The following is a 10,916-nucleotide window of genomic DNA, read 5'->3' on the forward strand; positions in this document are numbered from 1 at the left end:
AGAAGGTGAGAGGACTTGATGCTCAGGGGAAAATGGAGACTCTTCATTTTTCTGAACCCTAGAAGGAAGAAGCACATAGGCCCAGGGTGGTTTGGGGGTGCAGCAGCTGATGTTTATTGGGGACCAGTATCCCTATGTCAGATCTTAGGGGCCTTGCCCCCTGCATCTCTTGCCTCAGCTTCATTCGTCGCTGTCGAACTCCGAGGACAGGCCCTGCAGCAGGGGCAGGGACATGGAGTGCCGGTCGGGGTCCCCGGGGCCCCCACCCTGGGCTCCTGGTGGAGGGTTGCGGGGACTGAAGAGCCAGTTCTCTGCTAGGGTTGGGGATAGTCACAGCTTGACTCATGCCCTGATCTTCCTCCATAGCCCCTCCCTCTGATTCTCTGTGCTACACCCCCCACCACAGACCCTTACCAGGGCCATGCTCCCATTTTACCCTCCCTGAACTCCTTCAAGTCTGTCCCTTCATTCTGGGCTCCTGACCCCATTCCTGGGCTATATTTCCATTATCCTCTCCCTCCAATGGTCTTTCCCATCCCTCATCTTCATTTCCCCTAGCAGTACCTGAAAGCATATAGGGGCCCCTCCGGAAGGGGTTTCGACCCTTATAGGCGAATCTGGTGGGTCTGCCTTCTGGCCCTTCTTGGGGAGGAGGTGTAGGTGGGGCTGGGACAGGTTGAGATACATCAGCAACTTCAAGGGTATCAGCAGGTACTGATGTGGGGGCCAGAGTTGATAAGATGCTAAGGCTAGGTCTAACCCAGTTAGCTCCTTGGGGTAGTGGGTCTTTGGCTAGAGACTTCTGTGGTCCCAGCACACCCTTGGGCTGCAGTGAAAACTTGAGGCAGGAGAAAGCAATAGGTAGTGACCGCTGTAACCGGAGTAGCTGGGGCTCATGGGCTGTAGGTAACAGCCCTAGCTGCAGCCAGGTACAGGAGAAGACCTGGTAGATGACGTAGATGCTGTGGGTGCTTCGGAGCCAGGGAAGATTCTGCTGTAGGCTCACCTGCCCTGGTGGTAGCAGCAGAAAGGCAACCTTCTTGCGCAAGCCTCCCATATGTAGGCGGATGCGGCAGGGCTGTCCATCCAACATTCTCATTTCTTCATAGGCTATCTCGGCTCGGCCATTTGGTGAGTATTCCCGAGTGCAGTGGGCAAAGACACCCTCAGACCCTGCCTGTTCTAGAAGATTTGGTAGCAGCCCTACTGATTTCAGTGCCCTTCTGCCCTGTCGGCCTGGCAAAGTTAGGCGGGTGTGGGCTGGACGGGACTGTTTCACTAGTACGCCCAGTAGATCATAGCAGGCTGCATCCGACAGGAAAGGAACTGCCACTACATTGGACCCAAAACGCTCCTCGATGACCTGCAGGTGGCCAGTTTATAAGTCAGGGGCTGAGTTAAGTTGAGAGGTTAACTTGTGTTGTCTAAATTGACCTTACCACCATTGTTCACTGTTTAAATGCATTTCTACAGTATACACAGACTTTTTAATCTCCTAGTTCCCTTCTGTAGCAAAACCTTGAGTGTCTTATTTTGTGCCAGATTGTGGTAGATATGTGGATACATGAAAGACTGAGACTTTGACCTTATCCTAATGGAACTTGGGCTAATGGATGGGGACAAACATGTGAACAGTTGTTAGCTAAGTAAAATAATAGCAAAATGTGACAAAGACAAGTGATTTAACAGCATTTGTCTTTGATAGAAAGATGGTCAAAGACGTTTGCTAGGTGGCAATATTTGAGCTTTGGAGGAATTCGTAGGTAGGGTGTCGTCATTCCTGGCAGAAGGGACAGCCAGGGAAAGCCCCTGAACCATCAAATCATGCACATTTAGGAACACAATTTCATACTGCTTGCATTTAAGGTAGGAAGAGGAAAGGCACAGAGGAATTAGGCTCTGGAAACGTGTGTGTATATGCCTTCGTAAGTGACTGTTGGATCCTGAGGCCAATGAGAAACCACTTATAGGCTCTGGGTAGAAGATGGAACTAGGAAGAAGGGAACTGACCTTTTAATAGGCATAAAGACTGTTGCAATAATGCAAACAAAACATGATTTTAGTTCCTGAACTAAAATAATGGTTAAGTTGAAGTAGAATTTAGTCTCTTCATGGATGTGGAAAAAAGGAATCTTCAAAGATCATGCCTAGGTGATGTGTTACATGGGTAATATTAGTGAGAAAGGCTTTTATAATGCCTGTCCTTCGTGGGGGTCAGTTACCTCTCATGTGTATTCTACCTTAGCTGCAACAGATAGTTGTTTGTATGTGAAGCCTAATCTCTGTATCGTTCTAATATCCATTTAGGGTTTGCAGTTCCTTAGCTCTGTCCTTTATTTCTTGTTTTTGTTTGGAGTATGTGTACTTGGTGTCCAGTTTATTGAGAGTGCCTGGGAACCCTGTAAAATCCTCTTTAGTAGTTAGTAACTTAGCTGTTAAAGATATCCATCCATTCAAAGTTTCATTGACTGAGCCTTCTGACTCTCTTATACTAGAGAGCCAGGGCACAAGAAAGTTCTAAGTGATCTACTTTTTAATCCACCAGATCCCACATATCTGTGCTCCTACACTGAATTTACCCAAGCCCCTGAGGCTGCCCTGCTCTTACTTTGTAACATAAAGTGCTGGCCTGCAGTATTGAAAGAAGGAAATCAAGGTGCTCTGTTCTGCTTGAAGTTGTTGAATTTATCCTGTTCATCTTTGCCCTGATGTCTTCACTGAGATAATATAAAGGAGGGTTTTCTCTTTTCTTTCCTAGTGGAAGACCTCATTTATGTTCACTGTAATTTTAGCAGGTCTAGTGTTGATTGAGATTGACACTATTGAAACCAATTACTCTTAATCTTGGGAAAAACCCTTTGCTCTCTTGCTTCTGCCTCCCTTGCCCCTGTGGTGAGCATATTCCCAAACAGAGGCGAGCATATTCCCAAACAATGGGCGTTAAAATGCCATTAAGGCTGCTTCAAGTCTGATGGATTCTATTCTAAGATGCTAATTTAAATTTGGGAATATACATTTTTATCTTTTTCCTCTCATGGATTTTGATGTTTGCCTTAATTAATTGTTCATTCACCCATCATTCATTCATTCATTCATTCTGGTGTCTATTTTGTGGCTTTTATATGTCAGTTGCTACTGCTACTTTTGTCTTAGATATGCCACCTCTTCCTACACAGAAACCACCTAAGAATCAGCCTGGTCACAGTTTGCCACTTCCTCTTTAGCCTTTTCACTTTACCTACCTTATCCTTGATGAGGGCCCAAGTAGCATCTGCTTCATCCAGTGTTAGTAGGTGGGGGTTACTGACCAACATGGTGGGGAGTGGGAGGGGTTGGGTAAGGTAGTGGCTGCTGCAGTAACCCCCAAGCTGCCTAGGGAGGTAAGCCCCCCCTTACCTTGGGCTGTGTCCTACTCCGGCATGAGGTCATAGAGGTCTGGCTATGTGATGGGGCCTTGGATACAGAGAAGACAGTAACTGTATTAGCCTCCTTACAGCCTGTGGGTCATAATATTTACAAATTTTTATTTCCTTTTCCCTTTTCTTTCTTTCCATTACCCTTTGCCATTTCATTTTTCCTTTCTGTTCTTGTCCAAACCTTTGAACAGCACAAAGATCATCTCCTCTTCTCTTTTTACCGCCCCCCCTTTTTTTAAAATCTTATGTCATCTTGCTTCATGGAGTGGCCGTTCTCTTGCTTTGGGGGAGGAAAATGCAACATACTTTTTCTGTCTCAGTCTCTCCTTATCTGTAGTTCTTGGTTTGAGTTCTTTAAGGAAATGGGATAGAACCAAACCATTCCTCTTTTTAACTGCCATCTGGTTAGTTGTAGATTACTTTGAAGTTGCATTGGGGTCCTGAAATATATGGAAGTAGACATGAAGACTTACACTGAAAAAGAAGCATATGAACAATAACAATAAAAACCCCAGTGATTCTCAACCTATACATTACCTGGAGATTTAAAAATTACCGATACTTGTCTCCTATTCTCAGAGATTCTGATTTAATTTGTCTGGGTATGCCTGGAAATCCTAACTTCTAAAAGCTACTAGGTTGAAACCAGTTATTAATGAGTGGGTTATAAAAGCTGTAGAAACCAGGTTTATGTAGGAAGGTGTTGGGTTGAACAATGGCAACGTGGAGAGTAAGTCTAAATGGGATTTTTGTTCCCTTAGTGACCGGCAAGAATTTTCAGGAAGCCAGAGTTACCCAGGTAAACATGAAGATTTTCTTCATGCTCCATTCCTGCCCTAGACCAATTTGTGTGTAGTAGTTTCCTCTCTCACTTCTTATTACTCTTCTTTCTTGTGTTTTTGTCCAGAGATCTCACCCAGTATTTTGCTGGAGAAGAATCACTTCAAAAGAAATCACTTCCGAACTTTTAATAATCATTTTCCCCTTCCATACCTTGTCTGCCCCATAGTCCTGCTTCTGAGGTCCCCTGGAGGTCTCATGTCTAGGGTGTGTTCTGTTGCAGCATGATCTAGAGGAAAATTCTGTCTTGCAAAGCTGGCTATCATCTGAGCCAGCTGAATTGATAACATGTCTTACTACACAGAAGGATATTGCAGTGATGGGAAAGTGTTATCAAGGAAACTTTCCAAAAGGACGTATAGTTGGACTCAAGGGAAGGCACATCTCTTCACATAGAACTAAATGTAGAGCTGCAGATCTTTTAGCAAATGAGTGATAGTAGGCTTAGTCCTGTTTTCAGGAAAGAAATTGTCAGATATTTGTTGAACTCTTCTGTGCTAGGGCCCATGTCAGATACTATGTTATCTTAGAGGATCCTTTTAGGAATCTCTTGTTTTACTTTTTGTTTGTTTTTTGAGACAGGACCTCACTGTGTAATCCATAATGGCTCTGAACTCATTATGTAGCTGCAAGCTGGCCAGAACTCAAAGCAGTCCTCCTGCCTCAGACTCCTGAATGCTGGGATTACAGGTGTGCACCTCTGTGCCCAGCTTCTTTTCTGGAGTAGGTATTATTGTTTCATTTTATACTAAAGAAAAGGATCAGAAAAATTAATTAGCTAGCACACAGTGAGTAGTTAGTAACAGAAGTTGAGTTCCAGCTCTTACTATTGAATAATAGCTCCTTTTGTGTGTAATGAGAGAAATATATGTGGCTTAGTGAGAAGGAAGTGGGCAGGATGCTAGAGAAGCCATAACAGTCCAAGTGAGAAACCTTGGGTTTCTTAAGAGAACTAAAACCCAAGTTCCTTCTTTTTTTGTGTCGATTTAAGAAGCTCTTCATACAATGCCATCTTTGATATTTAAGGGTCTAATTTTTAGTGTTTTGATGTTTTGCCTACATGTATATATGTGCATCATGTGTATGCCTGGTACCAGTGGGGTCCAGAAGATGACATCAGATTCCTTGAACTGGAATTAGAGACATTTGTGAGCTTCCATGTGGGTACTGGGAATTGAACCCTCTGGAAGAGCAGCCAGTGCATTTAACTGCTGAGCCACTGTTTGCATTCCCTGAGCCAGCATGTCACTGTGTCACTGAAGCTGGTCTCTTACTTGTAGTACTTCTGTCTTACATGCTACAATTGAAGAGATACAGCATCACACCTGGTTAAGCACATCTTTTCATTTTGGATGACAAGGAAAGGATATATAGTGTAGTGTAGTTGGCAGTTCTGTTCCTTCCTAAAAGAAATTTGATAAGGAACATTGAAGTGGAACAAGAGGCAGATAGAGACCAGTAGAGGGGACAGAGCATGTACTTCTGTACCTCTGCAGTATAGAAGAAGAGCTGACTGAGAGGCAAAGAGAACTGCGTGTGCAGATGACAAGGGGTGTCCAGAATGCGAAGAGATGCATGAGATCAATGTAGGAATGGTGACTTATTGGCCAAATAGGAGGCAGAAGATTTGGGAATTTTTGTTTATGGATATGGATTCAGGGAGGAAATTGGGTCTGATAAACTACTTAGCTGGAAGCCCACACTTTCTGCCTTTTTCTTGCTTTTTGATTCCCATGAATCACTAGACTCCCTAAATTCTAACATTGAGTAAGTCTTTCCTTTTTGCTCAGTCTGAGACTGAGAGACACTGAAGGGAAACAGATGGCAACAGAGTTCTGATGAGTTGGTGAGCCCAAGAGTTGGGCTGTTGGGTCATATCTTGCTGGGATTTGCTTCCCATGTAGCATCATTCTGTAGTGTCTTTGGAAAGAGGCATTGATCACCTTGAGGATATCAGAGTGATCTGAATGGAGACTGGGGGTAAATAGAATGGCTTATGTAGAGAACGTGAGATTATCTGCATGAATAACATTGGCAGTAAAGACTTTAAGGTGATAAAGATCCTTAATATTCTCTTGTTTCAGGCTATAGGAGGGATAATTGTATAAACACTTTTTTTCCCGAGACAGGATTTCTCTGTGGCTTTGGAGCTGTCCTGGAACTAGCTCATGTAGACCAGGCTGGTCTCGAACTCAGAGAGATCCACTTGCCTCTGTCTCTCGAGTGCTGGGATTAAAGGTGTGTGCCATGTATAAACTCTATCTTCAACTTTTTTGGGATAAATATGTACTAGAGCTGAGAAATTTTCTTTTTACGGAGGGAATAATATTTCCTATGTTAAGGAATATCCCAGTTGAGATTCCGGGTGGTGTCCTGGTATCCTATAATCAAACATTCTTTTCGGTTAAATATGTGAATATTTACACTAAGTGAAATAAAGGCTAAAAATAAGATCATAATGGTTGGGGGCTAGGGTTTTGGCCAAAGCTATAGAAAAAAATGTTTCTACAGAGATTATTTATTTTGAAAGTATAGGTGATGGGCTATGGGTATATAGTTAATTCTCAGGTTATTATGAAGAATGAGAATGTGCAGGTAAAGCTTGCTGAACATATCACATGGTAGGTATGTATGCAATGTCAACAAAACACAAATGTGTTAGATTTTTGACTTGAAAGAAAAACATTCTCTGCACACAGCTTTGGAAGAAGCAACCTTGTAGGGAGAGACCTAGGCCCCTGTGCCGCTGACCACGCCCGTTTCTTCCACAACCTTGGGAGAACTGCACAGCTAGAAGCTGAAGGTGCCTTAGAGCAGTCTCTGGTGAGGTGATGGTGATATACTCATTGCTGTCCCCATGGTGGGATGGTGACAGACTCATTGCTCATGAACATTCCCTTCCCATGTATCAGAGGGAAAATGGTATGTGTGTGTATGTATGTGTGACATGGGAATTCCTTTTTATTTCCTTATAATAATGTAATAAATATCCTACTGCCATACATGTTTGTTCACATCTCAGTCATTTTCTCAATATATTTATCAAAGAGAAATGTCATCTCCACCTTATCTTTTGGGACAGTCTCTCTGAACCTGGAGTTCACTGAGTGGCCAGGGAGCTCCAGGGATCTGCCTGTCTCTTCTCTGCTCCTCCTCAGTGCTGGAATTATAGACTTGTACCTAGATTTTATGTGGGTGCTAGGAATCTGAATGAAGTCATGCTTGCAGACTAGGATTTTTCCCACTGAGCCATCACTTCCAGCTCTAGGACTGGTATTTCATTAGTTTTCTACCAAATCATTTCGTGGAGGACTTTTAAACTTTGAAGTTCATGATAAAGATAAGCTTTGGGAATAACTAAACTCATACATGATTGACTAGAACAAATGGTTCTTGACCTGTGGGTTGTGACCCCCTCGACAAGCCACTATCTCCAAAAATATTTAGATTTTGATCCATAACAGTAAAGTTACAATTATGAAGTAGCAATGGAATTAGTTTTATGGTTAATAGTCCTCCCAGCATGAGGAGCTGTTTTAAAGGATTGCAGCATTAGGAAGGTTGAGAACCACTGGACTAGATACTCTCTTAAAAGCCATTCAGAGTCAGTGCAATTTATTTGAAATCATGCAGACATTTTGAGGTACCTCTTGAGGTTTATAGGGGTCTAATGAGACCCCATTTAGCCCTAGAAATGACAAATGTCCTTACAGGATCTGCCTGGGTGGTGTCCCATGGTGCTTGATCCAGCTCTCTGAGCTAACTCTGCTGGCTTGTTCTTGCCTCGGTTCTCCATGACTAACACCAAGACTTGACGACTGCAGTTTTCTCTGACCTAAAAGCTGTGACTCCCTGCCTGTTATATATTATTCCTTCCATTATCCAGCCTTAGCTAAAAATGAATTTCCCCCATTGGGCAACATGATGCCACTTCCTGTTTATTACCTCTGGGCAGTGGCAGCAGCATGAGACATTTCCATTTCATCATATTACACCAGTGTCACATGCTGCTAGTGACAATGAGCAGAACAGATAGGGGTTCTGATGGGGATTTTATTTGGAAATTGTACATTTCTGGCTGAGGGTACACAAATGGGTAGACTGACATGTGATTATAATGACTCGATCCTTTAGATACCAGCTTTTTTTTTTTTAAGTTGGATACTTGATTCCCAAAGAAGGTATAGGTATTGCTTTGGGGTCTTTGATGGAATTCATGGAAGAGGAAGTAGTGGTTATATACAAGAGTAAGAGAATTATTTGACTGGGAGTGTCTTAAATCCCATATTCTGACTAAATTGGCACTAGAGGTACATTTTTCATATTCTTAAAATGTGGACTCTAAGTTTGTATAATTCCTTGAGAACAGGATGAAAATAGAGTCAGGCTCCAGGTACAGAGAGGGTTGTAACTCCAGACAAACCCTCATACATTTAAGAAGCATAGTGAGATGGGTTGAAATGATGGGGTGGAGATATGAAAGGGAGATTCACAAATAGACTAGATCTTAGGATCTCAACTAGTTCCTTCATCTCCTTATTTTCCTTGCCATTGCCTCTTTTCAAGCAAGACATGGCTGGCTAGGCCAAAGTCTACAGGTGCCAGTGGTATACACATCAAGGGCTTTGCAGCAAATACCTTTTGGGTCATCACAGTTCTATGCATATGTAGGACAAAGACAACATAACCCATTCACCCAGACTCCAGGTTTTGCTCCAAGCAAGTTCCCTTATTCTGCTTACCCCAAGGTCCTACTGTCCATTAAAACTGCTTTTTTCTGAATTTGAACATTTCTAAGAATCGGTCCCTGATCTGCTTGGTGCGGACCCCATAGATGAGGGGGTTGAGGGCAGGTGGCAGCAGCAAATAGATGTTAGACAAAAGGATATGTACCGACTTTGGGACAGTATGACGACCAAACCGGTGTGTGAGGTAGGAGAAGAGACCAGGCACATAGAAGGCTAGGATGACACAGATGTGAGAGCTACATGTACCAAAAGCCTTTGCACGGGCCTCCCAGGTAGGTAGCCGAAGCACAGCATGGGCAATGAGCCCATAAGATCCAGCAATGCCAAGAATATCTATACCAGACACAGCCAATGAAAGTGCCAGCCCATACAAGTTGTTGACCTGTGTGTTACCTACCACTAGTTCTACGACTGCCATGTGTGCACAATAAGCATGGTGTATGATCTTCGCGTGGAAATACTCAAATCGGGCCACCAGCAGAGGGAAGGGTACCACGATAGCCACAGCTTTCAGTGTCAGTGCCAAGACTGCATAGCCCACCCGGGCTTTAGTAACCAAGATAGGGTAGTGTAGTGGACGCCCTACTGCCACAGCACGATCACAGGCCATGGCCAAAAGCACACCAGATTCCACAGCAGTCAGTGCATGTACAAAGAACATCTGGATGAGGCAAACAGCATATTGTACAGGTCGGGGCCCAAGCCACAGCACAGCCAGTAACCCAGGGGCTATAGATGTGGCTAAGCCCAGGTCAGTAGCTGCCAGTGTAGCCAGGAGTAGAAACATGGGCTGGTGCAGTGTAGAATCTATCTGGATCACTGTCAGAAGTGTTGTATTGCCCAGTAGGGCCAGCAGATACATGGGCCCAAATACCAGTGTCATCCAGGCCTGGCCATCTCTCAACCCTGGAATGCCAGTCAATATGAAGAAATCCGGGCATTGGAAGGTGGAGTTGGACTGTAGAGTTGGACTGTGTGCCATCCTATAAAGATGAAGTTTGAGTTTCATAGGGGTATTGCTTCTGATAGGAGAAGGGCAGGAAGAGATACTCGAAGGATGTCACAGTGGCACAAACCCATCCATGGACTGGTAAAGGGCCTGGAGTATTACAAGAGTATAATCTTTGTTTGGGATGGGTTGGATGGATAATTATGGTCATGGCACTAGCAAGGATGGGAGAATCCTTTGTTCCTAGTAATCCACGAGTATTGTAGGGAGAGCAGAGGCAGGGGTAGAAAGGAAGGGTTAAGGAAGTGGGTGACTGATGTGGTGGCTGGTACAGTCAGAGTCATCCAGTGTGAGGTCACCTGAAGAGAGAGCTGAGATAACTGCTTTCTCCCTCAGAGTCCAAGAACAGTCAGTCTTGGTCTATGTATTTTGGGAGAAAAATTGTGTGGAGTGACCAGGTTATCTCATCTTGATTATACTTTTGGGTGGGACTTTGAGCCTCAATGATTTTGATTCTGTAATGGGGTAGATATAGTGATCTTAATCATTTTCTTGAATTAATATTTGGGGTACCAACACCCTAGGAAGTAAGGAGGAGGCAGAATAGGAAGACAGTGAGGAACTACATGGGGGCATAAGTAGGAACTGGACTGAAGCTGGGAGCCTGGAATGACAGGAAGAAATTTGGTGCTTACGTTATTCCGGATTTGGTGCTGAAGTTGTAATCTTGAAAGTTAAGTTGGGAGTAGGGAGCAATAGAGAGAGAGATGATGATGACAGCAAAAAAGAATCTTTCCTTGGTATCCTCTCATTCTGAGTCCAGAAGGGGGTTCCACTAGAGTCTTACTTCTGAAATGCCTCAGAGGTAAGGCAACTGAAGGAGGAAATGGTAGAAATTCCAGAGTACTAAATGTGTGAAGAAACACCTCTGATGGAGGAGGCAGGATGAATAGATGGAGTTCC

The 10,916-nt window shown here is 43.7% G+C and overlaps 2 protein-coding genes across 2 annotated transcripts; both read right to left on the reverse strand.

Moving 5' to 3' along the window:
* Positions 1–87: 87 nt before the first annotated feature.
* Positions 88–3,402, reverse strand: CUNH11orf42 (chromosome unknown C11orf42 homolog). Its single transcript, XM_040757145.1, has 3 exons — positions 3,243–3,402; positions 565–1,363; positions 88–314 (listed from the first exon to the last, which is right to left on the reverse strand). The coding sequence occupies exons 1-3, from the start codon at positions 3,312–3,314 to the stop codon at positions 181–183; spliced, it is 1,005 nt and encodes a 334-aa protein (XP_040613079.1). The 5' UTR covers positions 3,315–3,402; the 3' UTR covers positions 88–180.
* A 5,615-nt stretch (positions 3,403–9,017) lies between these two features.
* On the reverse strand, positions 9,018–10,013 carry LOC101828617 (olfactory receptor 52W1). Its single transcript, XM_040757151.1, has one exon. The coding sequence runs from the start codon at positions 10,011–10,013 to the stop codon at positions 9,018–9,020; it is 996 nt and encodes a 331-aa protein (XP_040613085.1).
* Between the last annotated feature and the right edge of the window lie 903 nt (positions 10,014–10,916).

The sequence above is a fragment of the Mesocricetus auratus genome, unplaced genomic scaffold (assembly GCF_017639785.1).
Source record: "Mesocricetus auratus isolate SY011 unplaced genomic scaffold, BCM_Maur_2.0 Super-Scaffold_4256, whole genome shotgun sequence".
NCBI lineage: Eukaryota > Metazoa > Chordata > Mammalia > Rodentia > Cricetidae > Mesocricetus > Mesocricetus auratus.

Excerpts from the sequence above, each read along its gene's own strand:
- CUNH11orf42 (XM_040757145.1), bottom strand. The coding sequence starts at position 3,314 with ATGTTGGTCAGTAACCCCCACCTACTAACACTGGATGAAGCAGATGCT. Across the intron at positions 1,364-3,242 it reads GGGCCCTCATCAAGGATAAG|GTCATCGAGGAGCGTTTTGG; the intron begins GTAGGTAAAGTG and ends GGCCACCTGCAG. Across the intron at positions 315-564 it reads GGGCCCCTATATGCTTTCAG|CAGAGAACTGGCTCTTCAGT; the intron begins GTACTGCTAGGG and ends CCCCAACCCTAG.
- LOC101828617 (XM_040757151.1), bottom strand. The coding sequence starts at position 10,013 with ATGAAACTCAAACTTCATCTTTATAGGATGGCACACAGTCCAACTCTA.